General features: G+C 33.3%; 1 protein-coding gene across 5 annotated transcripts in view; it reads right to left on the bottom strand.

Moving 5' to 3' along the window:
- The window catches only part of LOC124362989, a 36355-nt gene that overhangs the window by 10623 nt on the left and 7071 nt on the right, over positions 1 to 18661 (bottom strand). For 3 of the 5 annotated variants that reach the window (XM_046817970.1, XM_046817969.1, XM_046817967.1), the window contains exons 4-10: positions 17764 to 17835; positions 12095 to 12136; positions 11199 to 11264; positions 7726 to 7776; positions 4364 to 4489; positions 1297 to 1662; positions 405 to 443 (exon numbers count right to left, since the gene is read on the bottom strand). In XM_046817970.1, the coding sequence (XP_046673926.1) occupies positions 405 to 443; positions 1297 to 1662; positions 4364 to 4489; positions 7726 to 7776; positions 11199 to 11264; positions 12095 to 12136; positions 17764 to 17835 (762 nt within the window). The remainder of the gene's footprint in view (positions 1 to 404; positions 444 to 1296; positions 1663 to 4363; positions 4490 to 7725; positions 7777 to 11198; positions 11265 to 12094; positions 12137 to 17763; positions 17836 to 18661) is intronic. The other 2 variants (XM_046817968.1, XM_046817971.1) reach the window with 2 other exon arrangements.

Genomic DNA, 18661 nt, shown 5'->3' on the forward strand with positions numbered 1-18661 from the left:
AGGAATAGATCTCAGTGAACTTAACCCACACCCTTCTTCACTGAACAGGTCGGGACCTATAAAATTGGGAGGTGGGGCGTTACATAGTATGGAATAAATCAGAATACATCTAAATTTGTATGAATTAAATAACCATAATTCAATGTAGCATTTGACTAATGCATTTCTGATGAGTTACAGTAATTTTAAACAAATATTTTATATATACTTAAGTCTCTTAGAGGGTAAGATTTCCCCCCCCCCTAATTATGCCGCTTTTCTGTTGTATGATCCATTCACTAATTTATACTGACCAATTTATTCTAATTCCAAGGTCAAAGTCCGTGACATCTAACAGACTTGAGTCATCACACAGTTTTTAGTCATATAGTATGTTATCTATTATTTTTTCTATATGTACGTACCACTAATGGAGGAGGCTTCTTCTTCACCCTCGGACATCCCTACAACATTAATAAACACTTTCATCTTTTATGACAAGGTATAGTGATAAAGCAACATTATGTGTAGCATTAACGTAACAGAGCTTTGGTAGGAAGGGTTGATTTCATTTCAATATTGAACTTAGCTCTAGTTCACTTTTCTTTTATTGCAGCGTCTGGCATCTGACGCTGTCTCAGACTGGAATCCTAGAATTAGGATTCAAGTTTTTTTAATAGATTCAAAGAAAGTCGGCGACGAAGAAGAAGAACAAAACGAATCTTTTACATCGTTTCGACATCAGAGGCACCTATAGGTCAAGTGGCAGTCTCGTTGTCTCATCTGTGTAAGGAGTCCAGTCTGAGACAGAGTCAGATACCAGACGTTGCAATAAAAGGAAAGTGAACTGTAGCTGAACTCAACATTCAAACTAACGTAAAGTTTCGCCTACGCTATGTACGAGATCACATAATATACTATTAAGATGATTACACTCTGTATTTAATTTCTATTAACGTCATGTGGTATGATTCATTCTTTATGCGATCGTCATAATCAAAGATATAATCACATATGAACTCTGTTACATTTTTTATATACCTTTTGTATACCTACCAAGATATAAATTATTTTAACTCCGAAACCACAAGCATTAAGGTGCCATCAGAAATTTCATTTTTTTACACACAGAAATAAATTTTTTTATAATAAATTAATTTTATCCTTCCTAATCTCTCCTCAACTATACATACTAAATATTACACTATTAGTAATAACACATGATAAATTTTATATTAATCAAACCTGAGCTAATATTTAACTCATAAAGTGAAATTTTATGGGATTTTCTCGTTATTAAATATTTGACTAGCTTACCGGTGGTTCAAATACGTCATCTTCAAGACTCATATCCTCAAATATTCCTTCAGCATCTGAATCTTCCCAAGCATAGGTTTCATTTCCTCGCCCCACATTAAAAGTTTCATTCGCCCGGCCCCCTACAAAAGTTTCATCTTCAGGGCAAACACTAAAGGTTGCATCTGCTGGGCCTCCCACTAAAGTTTCATCTTCTGGGCACACACTAAATGTTGCATCTGCTGGGCCTCCCACTAAAGTTTCATCTTCTGGGCACACACTAAATGTTGCATCTGCTGGGCCTCCCACTAAAGTTTCATCTTCTGGACATACACTAAAAGTTGCATTCGGGTTTGCATTGAAAGCTCTGTTAAGTACATCATCTCTCTGTTAAATCATTAAGAGAAAAACACAAGTAAGTATTTCTAATATTTACATTACACATTAGAAGCTAATTTATTATTTATGTTTAACATTAACATGATTTTCTTTCACACAAAGCGAGTCGTTTAAATTTGTTGTAACAAAACTAAAGAAACAGGTTCACTGTTCAAGTCTTGCACTCACTAATTGTACTGGAAGATTTCCTGTTAGATGTTGACCTATGTAGTGAATTTTATTGGAATTTCCTCAACACTTAGGAAAACTTTGGAATTAAAAAATGTGTTATTTAAAACGCATTTCAAGGCAATAAGGCTTTCATAAACACTATTTTTATTCATCTCGAAATACTCAACACAGTGCAGATATATTACGAACTTAACATGAAATTCCTAAGTGCACACAAGTTTGGGCTCCTCGACTCTTAAGAGTTTAAAAGAACTTCAATAGGGAAACATAGGATTGTTCGAGAAAAATACCGTATCCACAGTACTCGTACATGCACTCTTAATTTTCACGTAGGTTATGCACAATTTGGCTACGCTGTGTGTTCGCTACGCTGTCCAGCCAGGCACACTTATTTGATCTGAAAATGACTTACAACCACGCTATTAATAAAAACTATACGTTTCCTTCAAAACTGAATAAAATGTTCATTGAAAATAAAAACATAAAAGATGATTTTCTTATAACTTTCGATTTCGAAAGATTTAACCTTCGATTGGATAACTAATGATTCTGAGGAAATCCATAACTGTTACAAGTAATTCTTCATGTTATATTTTAAGTTTAAAAAAATAATACGTTAAACGATCTGTTTGGAATAAAGTTATTTTACACATTAATTGACTAAACTAGGTTTATAATTTCTTGTTAATAAACAAATAATAATTTTCATTAGAGCAACAAATTAAAATTCTGATTTTGAAAGACAGACGGGCGCTTATCTTTGCATTACCTTTATCATTCTTATACTAAATGGCACATGTCCCAAATAAAAAGTAGAGACGCACCCACTGTAAGATAGCTCACATAACTGATGGAATTCACATAATTGACCTCCGGCTGTTAACAAAAACCTAGAGGACAACTGAAGGCCAAGGACAGGGCAAATAAACGATTAGCACAGTATAATACTGTGTCTGGTTATTGCTCACTGGAAAGGCGAGATGGATGAGAAAGAAAAAAGGTGAGTGCAATAACTTTTTTAGTAGAAAAACGTAAAATTAGAAATTGTTACAATAAGTCACCGTGTCTAGAAGAAATACTTGTCAAAAGACCATTGTTGACAGGACCTCGAATATGATCCTTACATGGAACACAAATCTCAACAAAATTAAAAAGAAAAGGACAATAAAGAGTTACAACTGTACAATAAATGCAGGCCATTGTAAGATTGCAGCAATTAAAAAAATTGTACCGTTATTATAGTACATATTATTTATAAAGTCTGGAGCTAATTTTCTATAAATCAGACAACTTTTCGGAAATACTTAATTTATTCCGAATTTTAAATTTCACTCAAAATTTAACAAAGTTTTACAAAATCTTGATTTGCTTTTCTTCAAAATTTCTCTCAATCGGTCAAATCTAATTTAGAGTCTGGTCAAAATTAAAAATGAAACTAAAAATGTATACTTCACCAAAAAGGTTTAAATTAACAAAATAAAATAAAAAGTTCTCTTCTCAAAATATTCAAAATCAAAATTACACAATGCTTGATGTAAACTTTAGGATCAAAATCTAATTTACATTACTTCAAAAGTTGAATTATTAATTATCAGACTCTGTTATATGGCAAAATTTAGAAATTTTAACACAACAGTATAAAACAAAAGATGTTAAACTAAACGCTGGTACGGGACTTACTACTTTGAAGACTATGGAGGCTGAAAAACTATTACGCACTAAAGGAAAAAAGAAATTTAAAACGACTTAAAACACACCGGGTAAAATTTAACTCTATATCCCAAATGTATAGGAATAGAGGAAGTATTATGGCTTCTGAACTGCACGTGTAGACGCTCTGCACTCGACTTGAAGACTACCCCTCCCTCTTCAAACCAACCGGCTCTGGAACCTATCACCGTTGACATCTCTAACAGCTGGAGAGGTCAAACCAACAAAATAATGTCCACGCACCGCGTCTAGTTAACATAGAGCCTACTTCCTACCGCGATTCAGCAGAATGATTATAACTACGGTACAAAATCATAACTCAAATTCTATTATTAATTATTACACTTTTTTCAATATGAGTTGTGTTGGTAGCTCTAAAGCATCTAAGCGATTTCTATTCTGTCCATGAGACTTCTTGACATTATTTGTGGAAACTCCTCGTACGAACATGAAATGCTGTTACTATGAGATAGTTCACTATCATAAATACGTGTGAATATGCGCTTAGCAGTAACAACGTAATTAAATCCCGCTAACCACAACACGCACTGAGCTTTATGCTTAACAATCACCATTGCACTGGTTGATACATCGCTGCGCGGGGGGTTCCTGTCGCGCACCTGTTCTGCGCATCAGCTGAAGGTCATGCGGAGTGTAGTATTGTTCAAAATTGAAAACTAACTCTTTGAAAATCCTATTTGTCGAGTGGTTGAATTATCACTTCGTACCAAATACAATCGGAGCTATACAGTGTTTAAATTGCTGCATTCTTTTTCGATAACTCTGTATAATGTGTAGAGTGGCTCACCGGGCGACATGAACTGACGGGACTGAGCCCTGGGGAGTACGTTGCCTGCGAGCTCACAGAAGGACTTCTTATGGGCGAGGAGTGGGCAAGTGGAGCTCCAGGGCACCGCTGGGGTGACGATCTTCCCTGAAAATGTTTAATTGTTTAAAGATACAGATTGCTTTTAACATAAGTATTCCAGCAATATAAAGGTACAGCGATGACTCATGGACATTGTCAGGTCTTGTAGCAACTTGGAATATGTATGTATTTTGTGCAATTCATTAGGAAATGCAATACATTACTAAGAGAGTGCCTAAATTAGAAAATGTATTTCTATATTTTACTGTCCGATATCAATACATAGAATGTATCTCCAAGTAGTAAGCTCATCAAGGTGTCGATGAAAAATGGCCAGGTCTACGGCACTTAGGAACCACTTCTTCTTGGCCTATTGAACCCTTGACGCACATAAATTAATCGATTAAATTATTAGTAAGGTGACTATTAAAATAAATATATATTATCATTTCAAAAAAACATGTACTTGTACGAATTGTATTTACATTAAAATGAAATGAAATGAAAATATCTGCATTCCTTCTACAACATTACACTTCATGCATCATAAGAACCAATAAATTAAATTGGTTTAATAACAATTTTAATAAATAGTAATAGCCTAATTTAATTTCAATAATCATTGAATCACAAAAAGTATTTGCTCCGTCGGGACTCGATCCTTGATCTCCCTGTTCGACCACTAAACCACATAGCCCTCACTTTTTACGATTCATTTATGTTGCATTTGGACTTTTCTGTTTATATGTGTTTAAATAGCCAAAAAACCCACATAATTTTATAACTAAATATTAGATCTAAATTTATAATTTAAACAAAGTTCTTGTAATTTTTCGGACTAATGACAGTGATTGTGGTGAAGATTAGCGTCTGAATAAAAGAATCGATGTTACAGAAACCTATGAAAAATTCTCAGAAAAGTAATGTATTTGTATAAGGAATCATTAATTATATATATATATATATATATATATATATATATATATATATATATATTATTTTTAGTAAAGTACTGTACAAATAAAATATTTTTTTAAACATTGGCACTATATTTCGGTGAAAACCGTCTTCAGATATATAATATTATCAAATAGAGTCAGTTCACCATATCGATAAGTTTGGTAATATTGCAATTTCTGACTTTTCGAAATCGAATTCTTCATCACTCATATTGAAGAGACAACTATTTAGAATCCTTACAAAATAATCAAACTTATGTAGACAGTAAACTGAAATGTCAAGGTGCAAATGAAATAAATTATCGGGAAAGCAATGTTAGCGCGATCCCTCAGAAACACTGCTAACTAACTATTAGTGTGCCCGTCAGCTGCTGCCCCAAGCGGGGAAATAATCAACTGTAACTGACAGTGGGTTACTCATATCTTGTTGCTCAAGATGACTCGGACCAACTAGCTTTAGAACATTAGAAAAAACTACTTTATTCCGTTTAATCAGCTGAAAGTGGGTTTAAAATGTGTATATTAAAATATTAGCCAGGCTAGATTAAGCAAACAATAATCCGTAAGTAAGGCAAGGTGTTAAATTTGAATAGACATTTCGGAATTCCTAAGAATCCTATTGCATAATTTAAATCTCTCAATTTTCAGGAGTGTATCTTTAAATGTAACATACCCATATTTAGGTAAGTGCTGTTCTGTGCTCACGCATAGAGCAGTATGATTTGGGAAAATTAACATTTCATTTCTCATGCTCTTAATAGAATATTTACACAAAGTCTTAAAATAATTAAGTTAATAATTAATAATAAGTTATGTTCGATTACTCACGAGGTTTACCATTACAACCCTGTCTGTGATGAGGGTGGGCGCCTTAACGTACACAGGTTTGCGTATCATCACAATCGTTGTTCTAAAGAGAATCCGCCGCTCACCGTTCTACTTCTCTCGAATCAAAAAGTATACACAACCGAGTTTGAACTAACACTTTGAAGCTACAACGACGGGAGTAACATTAAAACATGGCCGGTTTATTTCTGTGTCTATACATATAAACCAAATAATGAACAAACGATAATTTCTACTTTTCATTTCCACTACAACATTAAAGGTAACCGGTTTTGGCGCTTTTGAACGAAAATTCAACTTTTAAAAATTATACATCGGATACTTATGACTCGATTAAGGCCAAATTGTTCTAATGTTTTTAAGTATAATATAATTTTTGAATCGTACGAATAAAAGTTGTTATCAAACTGCCATCTTACCTTTTATTCTTAACCGGGCGTTTCAATAAATTTTGCTTTGTTTACGTTATGGAGCTTTTAAAGTCATTATCTTGAGCTTGCACCATTTAAACCACTAATCAAAACTGTAATAATTAACATCTGTTTCATTGAACAGATATTGTTAATTTAATACGGCCGGCGCTTGCTCGTGAAACTCGCAAACTGATAGACGTCGAGGGCGGTGTTCGCTTCCAGGATTGGAAATGAAGCCGTAAAAAACGGTCGTTTTGACATATTTGACTGTTTTTCAAGACAGCATTGTGCCAGCAATGACAGATTTAAAAATAATTTACATATAAAGAAGCCGTTTTCAAATATTTACAAACTGTACATTTGATTTGTTTGAGCGGCAGTATTTTCCATTGAATCAAAACATAACAAATATTCCAAGATTTGATGAAATTTTGATTTTATCCATATGCAAGCTAGGAGAATACCTTACTTAAGTAAGCTACAGTAGTTTTTAGATTTAGAGATCAGCCTTTAAATCCAATATGATGTTTCAGTGTAATTACTGTTATCATTGTACTAATCTTATAAATATAAATAGTACAAATTGAAAATCCAGATTTGGCCAGTGTGTTTAATCATAAAAACTTTACTACTAGCAGTGGATTATTAAAAAATGTCACTATAGTTTATAGAAAATAACAGAGAAAATATATTTCAAATTATTATACATATGGTTTTGTCTCCTATGTGTGAGGTTTACATTAATGTACGTTTTATTGTAAGAGGTTAGCTGTTGGATGGTACGAGTAGAAAGGGGTTGGTTGGAATGGTGCGGGGAACGGTGAGCGACTGATAACACAGGGGTACACAACTACTGGATACGGGCATGAATGTAAGTAACAGCTTAACAGAACACTATATATGCTACTCATCTGAATCCTTATCTTTATACTAAGTCGATGAGATTGTTCACAAGTTAGAAATATACATTACCAAGATACTACTGTAAAAACGATGGTGATGACACAAGTAGTGGTCAAGTAGTGGTGACCCTAATCACCTTTTACAAAATGTTTTTATTAAATCCATTAAAAGATACACTTACATATGTGTAATTCCCACTTCCTGGCGAAGATGCAGCCATATAAGGAGTGCCCTGTAACAACATTAATTGCACGTATAGTTTAGTTTTTTATTAACTTTGCTTTTGCAGATGTAACATTTTGAAGAATTAATTTAGTGGGTGGTAATCTTTTATTCACTAATATACGCAAATGCACTCGTTAATGCCTTTTACGCTAAATATTATATTCCAGTATAAACAATTTGTTTATGTTACTATTTTGTTTTCAAGAAAACCCTACTTGTCGGCGTCTCGTTACTTACGTAGATCTGAGGAAGGAATTCAACAGTCACTAAGAAATTGCACAGTCCAAAAATGAACAGTAACTGATACAAAGCACTCTGGTTGGAGTGTTAAACCTTGGTTATTTCGTAGCCAGAATTTAAGTTTCAACCCCTGATAAACCATAAATTATCAGGTGAAGTATGTGTAGATGTATAACCTGATATATTAAGGATTATCCAAAGATCTCGAAAAACATGTCGTGATGTAACGACTTGGTTCTTTTCTTCCCGACTTATAACACCCTCTGTCCTCTCTCTCCCTCCATTATACTTCTCAAAAAAATTCTGTAGTTAAATAGATAATTAGCGATTCTCTATTCGTTGTCACAGTATAATATCCTTAAAGAGGAAAACAACACAGAAAGTATAGATATAACAACAGCAGAAAGCCGACAATAAGGTGTTTCTATTTACGAGTGGACGAATGAAAAAACCTGTTTACGTATTGTTGAGTTTTCTTAGAACTGTTACATTTGTAGTCAAAATTCGAGGTTGCCTGCTAGCGAGATCATCAGGATGCGATGGGGTCAAGTTAAAGGGATTTTTTTATTATTTTTTTTTAACAAGGAGAGGCCGATGCCCTTTTAAGTCTTATTCTGTCCGTCCTCATGGGCCACTGGCCTGTGCGAGGATCTTATCAAATCAAGGAATAAGGAATAAGGGGGAGAGTCGATACAGTACAAGGTCAATGGTACTGATAAAAAGTGCAACGGTCACAGACAGGATTTGAACCTGCGTTATCTATAACTCAGACCCAAAGTCCGACGATTTTTTTTGGGAACTTTGCGTTTATATAAAGGATGTATGCAGGACTTTAGGAATATGTTTTGTTTTTAAATGCTGTGTAATTATTAAGTCGGTCAGCCATTCGTCCTACAGGAATGGCTCCTACAGGGCTCATAATGTCACAGAGTGTTACAATAAACGATTGTCAGCTCTGAAGGCTAAGATTCAATTATTGGTATACACCCCTGTACTTCGGTATACACTCGATCAAGATAAACTCAGTCAATTTCTTGAATAGTGAAAGTGAAGCTGAAGGTTGGGAAAACACACACAATTCAGTACACAAAGTGGTTGATATATCAATTGGCTTACACCTGGACCACAGTCCCATAAAAATCCCAACTGTAAAATTACACTTTCTGACTATTTTAAGCGCAAATATAGAAATGCTTCCACAAAAACCGTAAAACGTAACTACGGAAGTTAAAAAAAAAGCATTTAAAGGACTTGAACACTTTAAAATTTCAATTTTTTGTTTTTTGTGTTTGATTATAGTATATTTAATTGTGAACACGACAGTATATAACACTAGCATAAAATATTATGGCAAGTATTTGAAATAATTCTTTTAAAATCCTTTGTCACGTATTGTGAGGTTGATTTTCACCGCTCTGAATTGAAGAGACAGGTTCGCTATGTGAAAATGCTAGGGGACGGAGATTCCAAGGCCTTTTTATGTGAAAAAGAAAGCAAGCCTTATGATGTAGATGTTGAAAAATTAGAGTGTACCGGCCATGTTGAAAAGCGGCTTGTGGGCTCAGAAAATTGAAAGAAAAGCTTGTGGATGGAGAATCGATAAAAGGCGCAGGACGACTGACCGACAAAGTAATAGATGAGCTACAATCCTATTATGGGAATGCCATTAGAGGTAACTCAGGAAATTTGGAAAACATGCACAAGGCAGTGTGGACTACATATTTTCACCGACTTTCCACGGATGAGAACCCAAGTCACGAGTTGTGTCCTTCTGCTCCAGATACCTGGTGCAAGTATAGAAAAGATCCAACTGGCTATAGACCCAAGAAGTCATTGCCAGAGGTCATCATGAATCAGGTTAAACCTATTTTCAGAGATCTAAGTAATAAAGAACTCCTGAAAAATGTCTTCATGGGTGCACCCAAAATTCTAATGAATCATAACAATATTGTTTGGAGCCGTCTGTCCAAAGCCAACTTCATTGGTAAAAAAACACTAGACCTAGGACTTTTGGGATGCTGTGATATCATTCAATGATGGAAATATAGGTAGAATTAAGGTGCTGGAAGAACTAGGTGTTAAGGATTTAGGCCAATATACAATTGCAGCCCTGAAGAAGTTTGAATACACTCGTATCAAACAAGCCGACCAAGCAGCGGAAGACATGACCAAGGAGGCCAGAACAAAGAAAAGGAGATTCAACCTAGATCAGGAAGAGTAAAATGAAGATGAATACTGCCCAGGAGGGTTTTAACTTAAGTAAGTAAAAAATAGTGCCTTGTTTGTTATTAAAAATTTAATTTATTTACTTTTTCTACGTTTTCCGAAAAAACTGTATTTTTTTTAAACAAATGACTCGATATCTCAGGAACTACTAAGGCTACAGAATTGAAATTTTTACGCAGTGTCACACATGTAATTTTTAAAATGTGGTAGTAAACTAGTATCAATTTAACTATAAATAAATTAACAAAAAATATATTGTATATAAAAACATGGGTTTTTTTGGTCAATTTAAAAAAAAGTTCAAAAATTGAACTTTTTTAACAAATTTAAATTATTTCACTACAGCGCATTCCTTATATAACAATAGAAAAGGTCTGAAAATTTCATCTTCCTATTCCAAGTACTTCTTGAGAAAACAGGTACCAATATTGACAATTTAACATTGACGGAATACAAGTGTTCAAGTCCCCCAGTTATTGCGTAGTAACTAATAATGTATACTTAGCTTCTCACTAATTATTTTATAATAGCTAAAAGTAATAGCTCCTGTGTTTAAACATAAAATTAAGTCCTATAAATATATAGTTTTATCATATCTTTCCGACAGAAGGCTCTGACGTACTTTGCACAAATTATAATTCATAAATTTATATTGTAATGTAATTAAAGTGTCAAAATGCAAGGTTTATTCTTCTATTTTTCCACATCAGTATATGAATTGCGAAATTATATGTCATGCGTATGTCCATTTTGTTATTAGCAAAACAATAAAAATAACCATCGATTGTTTGTGATAAAAATTAAACACAATCTGTTTTATATTGCTCCGGAGATTGTGCATGGCTAACTATTATGTATATATTACGTTTTAAAAATACGTTTACAAACAACAATGTGCAAAATAAGTGTTGCTTCTTCTATAAAAACTTAGTTTGCATCGTAATACCCTGCAATTCCACTTACAGCTCTGCTAGAGGGCAGACCGGGCGCATCGTACGTGAACACTCGGGGAGGTGAAGGCGGTCGGCTCTGGAACATAAGCAACATTGAACAGAATTCAGTAATTTTGACTTCACACTTAGGCTTTAACTTTGGAAAAATATATGTAAACTTTCAACCTTTCCTGTTATTTTACTACAATATCTGGAAATAATAATGGTCAAAACCAATAATACGAAATTAATTATGTGTAAAATTGACTTGGAAGATTTTTATACTCTTGTTGACAATTTGTAATCGAAGTTCTGACTAACTGGAAACTACATTGATTTAGAGGAGCTTTCTTTATTACTTCAAGTAGATGGCTATGATATGTCGTTAGAGAACTCCAACTGCTGTTTGTTTATCGGGCTGTGATGCCGTATTACCTTACTTCTTTTTCAGTTTCCACCTCTCTTCATATGCAGACATAATGATCCGAGATTGATGAGCAAATACTTTCTCGGACAATAGAGTTTGGGCGAGTTGATCGGTGGCTATTATAAGTTCTCGGTCTCTTACCTCAACTTCTGCACGAGAAGTTGTGTTTGGATCATGGTGTCTCGAGTTTCCATAAGGTTCTTCAATTCTCTATACTTGCCCGTTTGTAACATGTACGCTCAGAACTTGCCATGGCCGGCTAGGAATTTGGTTATGGATAAACCTGCCCTCCGCATATCCGATTAACCCACATTTTGCAGACCTTTTTTTTAAATTAATCCACTGACCGTCATTTCTCCATTATCGTTCTTACCAGTCCTCCACATTACGACAATAAATTTAGTAGAGCGTATGTGAGGAGACAGTGAGGAATAAAAAAGATTATCATACATACATTTACTATTTGTAATGATTATAAACAAGATACTCATGATACATACCATACGGTGACCAGGAGTTGTGTACGGAGTCGGTTCTGTTTCCTGGAAATATATCAGATATTTACTTTAATTTATATTATGCAAATCATTTTCAAATTAAAATAGTTTTACACTACACTGTGACAAATGTACTCGGCTATCTGGAATGCTTCTACACATAATAGCGTGAGCGTAACATCTTTAATCCAAGATAAAGTTTAATATACCAGTAAGAACCACTTTTTACATCGTGTATGCCACAATTTATTGTGCTCTAAATTCTAGCACACTTCAGCATCTAGGGGGTAGGTGTCCAATCCCTGTGTACAATATAGTCTACTCTACCAGTAGGAGACACTATGTATAAGTTGTTACTCTGTATAGAGTGACGAATGTGATCTTCTTAACTAATTTATTTTAGCATCTAATATAGTCGAAACACTGATATAGTTAAACTGTATAAATGTGCACATGTGCATGTTCTTAATAGTGTATTTCATCATTTATACGTTGGAGAATTTCAATCCCAATTCACACGATCAGTAGGAGACACTATGTATAAGTTGTTACACTGTATAGAGTGACGAATGTTTTCTACTACTAATTTATTTTAGCATCTAATATATCGGAAACACTGATATATACATTGTTAAAAACTGTATAATGTGCACATGTGCTGTTCTTTATAGTGTATATTATCATTTATTCGTTGGAGAATTCAATCCCAAGTTCACACTACTACCAAAGAGACACAATGTATAAATTTGTTACACCTGTATAATTTGACGATGTGTTCCTTCTACAATTTAATTTTAGCATCTATTATAGAGTCGGAAACACTGATATAATACATTGTTAAAACAGTATACTGTGCACATGTGCTTTGTTCTTTATAGTGATTTCATCATTTATCGTTGGAGAAATTCAATCCCAAGTTTCACACTACCAGTAGGAGACTCTATGTATAATTTGTTACACTGGATAGAGTGAGGAATGGTTTCTTCTACAAGATTTATTTATAGCATCTAATTATCGGAAACACTGATAAGTACATTGTTATAACTGTATAATGTGCACATGTGCTTGTTCTTTATAGTGTAATTTCATCAATTATTCGTTGGAAGAATTCAATCCCAAGTTCACACAACCAGTAGGAGATACTATTATAATTTTGTTACACTGTATAGAGTGAGGAAAAATGTGTTTCTTCTACTTAATTTTTTTAGCATCTAATATAGTCGAAACACTGATAATATACATTGTTAAACTGTATAATAGTGCACATGTGCTTGTTCTTTAATGTATTTCATCAATTATCGTTGGAGAATACAATCCCAAGTTCACACATCTAGCCAGTAGGAGACACTAATGATAATTTGTTTACAACTGTATAGAGTGGAGGTATGTGTTCTTCTGACTAATTTATTTTAAGCATCTAATATAGCGGAAAACACTGATATATCACATTGTTAAACTGTATAATGTGCATCATGTGCTTGTTCTTTATAGTGTATTTACAATCATTTTATTCGTTGGAGAATCAATCTCCCAAGTCACACTACCAGTATGAGATCACTATGTATAAATTTGTTACACTTGAATAGATGACGATTGTGTTCTTCTACAAATATAATTTTAAAGCATCTAATATAGTCGGAAACACTGAATATACATTGTTTTTTAAACTGTATAATTTGCACATGTGCTTGTTCTTTATAGTGTATTTCATCTTTATTCGTTTGGAGAATTCAATCCCAAGTATCACACTACCAGTAGGGAGACACTATTTATAATTATGTACACTGTATAGAGAGAGGAATGTGTTTCTTCTACTAATTTATTTTAGCATCTAATATAGTCGGAAACACTGATATATACATTGTTAAACTGTATAATGAGCACATGTGCTTGTTCTTTATAGTGTATTTCAACATTTATTCGTTTGGAGAATTCATCCCAAGTTCACACTACCAGTAGGAGACACTATTATAAGTTGTTACACTGTATAGAGTGACGAATGTGTTCTTCTACTAATTTATTTTAGCATCTAATATAGTCGGAAATCACTGATATATACAATTGTTAAACTGTATATAGTGCACATGTGCTTGTTCTTTATACTGTATTTCATCATTTATTCGTGGAGAATTCAATCCCAATTACCACACTGGAACACACCATAGAGACGTCTATGTATAATCTGTTACACTGTATAGAGTGACGATGTGTTCTCTAAACTAATTATTTTTAGCATCTAATATACGTCGGAAAACACTGATATATACATTGTTTAAAGTTTTTTTGTTTCTGTATAATGTGCACATGTGCTTGTTCTTTATAGTGTCTCTCATCATTTAGCACGTTGAGTATTCAAACCCAATGTACAATATACACTATCTACCAGTAAGGAGACACTATGTATCATTTGTTAGAACAACTGTATAGATTGACGATGTGTTTCTTCCTACTAATTAATTTTAGCAACTAATATAGTCGGAAACACCGATATATAGCATTTGATAAACTGAAAATGTGGCACATGTCTTGTTCTTTTAGTGTATTTCATCATTATTCGTTGGATAATTCAATCCCAAGTTCACACTACCAGTAGGAGACACTATTATGATTTCTGTTACCACTGTATAGAGAGAGGAATGTGTTCTTCTACTATTTATTTAGCATCTAAATATAGTCGGAAACACTGATATGTACATTGTTAAACTGTATAATTTGCACATGTGCTTGTTCTTTAAAGTGTATCTCATCATTTAGTCGTTGGTAGTATTCCAATCCCTATGTACAATATACTCTATTCTACAGTAGGAACACTATGTATAATTTTGTATTACACTGTATAGAGGTGACGAAGTGTATTCTTCTACTAAGTTTATTTTAAGCATCAAATATATCGGAAACACTGATATATACATTGTTAAACTGTATAAATGTGCACATGTGCTTGTTCCTTTATAGTGTATTTGCATCATTTATTCGTTGGAGAATTCCAATCCCAAGTTCACACTAACCAGTAGAGAGACTCTATGTTATAATTGTTACACTAGTATAGAGTGAGGAATGTGTTCTTACTACTACATTTAATTTAGCATCTAATATAGTCGAAACACTGATATATAGCAATGATAAACTGTATAATGTGCACAATGTGCTTGTTCTTTATAGTGTATTTCATCATTTGATTCGTTGGAGAATTCATCCCAAGTTCACACTACCATAGGAGAACACTATGTAAAATTTTGTTACACTGTATAGAGTGAGGAATGTGTTTTCTTCTACTAATTATTATTAGCATCAATATAGTTCGGAAACATGATATAATTACATTGTAAAACTGAATATAAGTGCACATGTGCATGTTACTTTATAGTGTATTTCAATCAATTTATTCGTTGAGAATTCATCCCAAGTTCACACACCAGTAGAACGCTATGAAAAATTTGTTACAACCTGAGTAGAGTGAGGAAAAGTGTTCTTCTACTAATTTATTTTTAGCATCTAATATAGTCGGAAACACTGATATATACATTGTTAAACTGTATAATGTGCACATGTGCTTGTTCTTTATAGTGTATTTCATCATTTATTCGTTGGAGAATTCAATCCCAAGTTCACTCTACCAGTAGGAGACACTATGTATAAGTTGTTACACTGTATAGAGTGAGGAATGTGTTCTTCTACTAATTTATTTTAGCATCTAATATAGTCGGAAACACTGATATATACATTGTTAAACTGTATAATGTGCACATGTGCTTGTTCTTTATAGTGTATCTCATCATTTATTCGTTGGAGAATTCAATCCCAAGTTCACTCTACCAGTAGGAGACACTATGTATAAGTTGTTACACTGTATAGAGTGAGGAATGTGTTCTTCTACTAATTTATTTTAGCATCTAATATAGTCGGAAACACTGATATATGCATTGTTAAACTGTATAATGTGCACATGTGCTTGTTCTTTATAGTGTATCTCATCATTTATTCGTTGGAGAATTCAATCCCAAGTTCACTCTACCAGTAGGAGACACTATGTATAAGTTGTTACACTGTATAGAGTGAGGAATGTGTTCTTCTACTAATTTATTTTAGCATCTAATATAGTCGGAAACACTGATATATGCATTGTTAAACTGTATAATGTGCAAATGTGCTTGTTCTTTATAGTGTATTTCATCATTTATTCGTTGGAGAATTCAATCCCAAATTCACTCTACCAGTAGGAGACACTATGTATAAGTTGTTACACTGTATAGAGTGAGGAATGTGTTCTTCTACTAATTTATTTTAGCATCTAATATAGTCGGAAACACTGATATATGCATTGTTAAACTGTATAATGTGCAAATGTGCTTGTTCTTTATAGTGTATTTCATCATTTATACGTTGGAGAATTCAATCCCAAGTTCACTCTACCAGTAGGAGACACTATGTATAAGTTGTTACACTGTATAGAGTGAGGAATGTGTTCTTCTACTAATTTATTTTAGCATCTAATATAGTCGGAAACACTGATATATGCATTGTTAAACTGTATAATGTGCAAATGTGCTTGTTCTTTATAGTGTATTTCATCATTTATTCGTTGGAGAATTCAATCCCAAATTCACTCTACCAGTAGGAGACACTATGTATAAGTTGTTACACTGTATAGAGTGAGGAATGTGTTCTTCTACTAATTTATTTTAGCATCTAATATAGTCGGAAACACTGATATATGCATTGTTAAACTGTATAATGTGCAAATGTGCTTGTTCTTTATAGTGTATTTCATCATTTATACGTTGGAGAATTCAATCCCAAGTTCACTCTACCAGTAGGAGACACTATGTATAAGTTGTTACACTGTATAGAGTGAGGAATGTGTTCTTCTACTAATTTATTTTAGCATCTAATATAGTCGGAAACACTGATATATACATTGTTAAACTGTATAATGTGCACATGTGCTTGTTCTTTATAGTGTATTTCATCATTTATTCGTTGGAGAATTCAATCCCAAATTCACTTTCTCAGTAGGAGGCACTTGTATAAATTGTTACACTTTATAGAGTGAAGAATGTGATAACTTATCTACTATGTTTGGTTGTTTAATCTTTATTCCGCACTCTAAGCTGCCATGTTATAAGAAGTCGGATACCCTGAAGTATAAACTACACCTAATTACACATTTCTTGCACAAATACAAGAACTTTACACCAATACGTGACAATAAGTGAATGAGAAATACTCGTATGTACTACTAGTAGTGCATATACGTATGTTTCGTTTACGTATAATCATAGATTGTAGATACCACCTGGTGATAACTTAACAGTATTAATAATATGGCAAGTTTTTTATAATTCAAGTCGCATTAAGTCCATTTTGCAATGGACAACATTGGACAATTAACTATTTATATGTATCTAGGCATTACTTTAAACCATACTAAATCAATATTTCAACTTCATGGCGAATAAATACTTCAATTAAAGTACTAATATTACTGTCTAAAAATAAGTTTGCCTTTATAAAGGTAATAGGCTACTGCTGGTGCATAAGACCTTTATGAACCATAACATTCATGGATAGCAACATAAATTGAACATTGTCTTGGAAATGTCAATATACTTAAACGAAATAGTTGAAGATATTACAACCAAATCACACACAAAACGTTATAAAGTACATACGGTGTAAGCTAAAGACGTCTCGCTGACAACTGAAAAGTCGGTAAAGTACTTCGGAGGTGACGGTGGGCGGTTCTGAAATAATACAACGTTGTAACTTACTAAAAGTGCCAAGATGGAAGGTGAGAAATAAATTATACTTAACTGTACCATTGGATGATAAAATAAAAAGGTTAATACCTTTTCCGATGAAAGACAGCGTTAATAGAGTTCCCAAGTAATGCATAAGAGAACAAGATTGAATGTTTCTTTAGTGACAAATAAATAAATAAATGGATTTGATGTGAACAAGATTTAATAACGATAAAAGGTGCGTAGATCTACACATCCTTGATAGGCTAAATGAATCGAGCTGTACACAAGAACCAAATTCCTAATCCTAAATCCCTTTAAGACACTTGCCATTGAATTTCTATTGTTTAAATCTTTTCTAGTATCCACAATTGTTTTTAGATCACATAAAATACATCAATTGCACATAATAATCGCTTTCTATATTATCCTTTCACGCGTATTTATAAGAAAACTCCTTTAATACTTTTTGGCTAAAACACTATTATTGAGGCATAATAATTAATGAAATTAGAACTATCAATATTGTAGAAAACATATTTCGTGCGGCGTAATTTTTGTCATGATTGTAAAACCTATTTTAAAATGAAAACCCTATATCTAGTAAATAGTTCTAATATCTACCCTCCAACAGTGTTTAATAGCGTTCGGAGATGTAAAATAGATACATATTTGTATCAAAAGTTGGTGCATTAAGATGTAGACCAGCAAAAAAACATAGTGATTTAAACTTTGGTTGTAAGAAAACCTATTGCATAGCCTAACATCAATATCTATTCTCTAGTCTCAACAATAATGAGGTACTGATGGCATATTATAATAGAGTCTT

The sequence above is a fragment of the Homalodisca vitripennis genome, chromosome 5 (assembly GCF_021130785.1).
Source record: "Homalodisca vitripennis isolate AUS2020 chromosome 5, UT_GWSS_2.1, whole genome shotgun sequence".
Lineage (NCBI taxonomy): Eukaryota > Metazoa > Arthropoda > Insecta > Hemiptera > Cicadellidae > Homalodisca > Homalodisca vitripennis.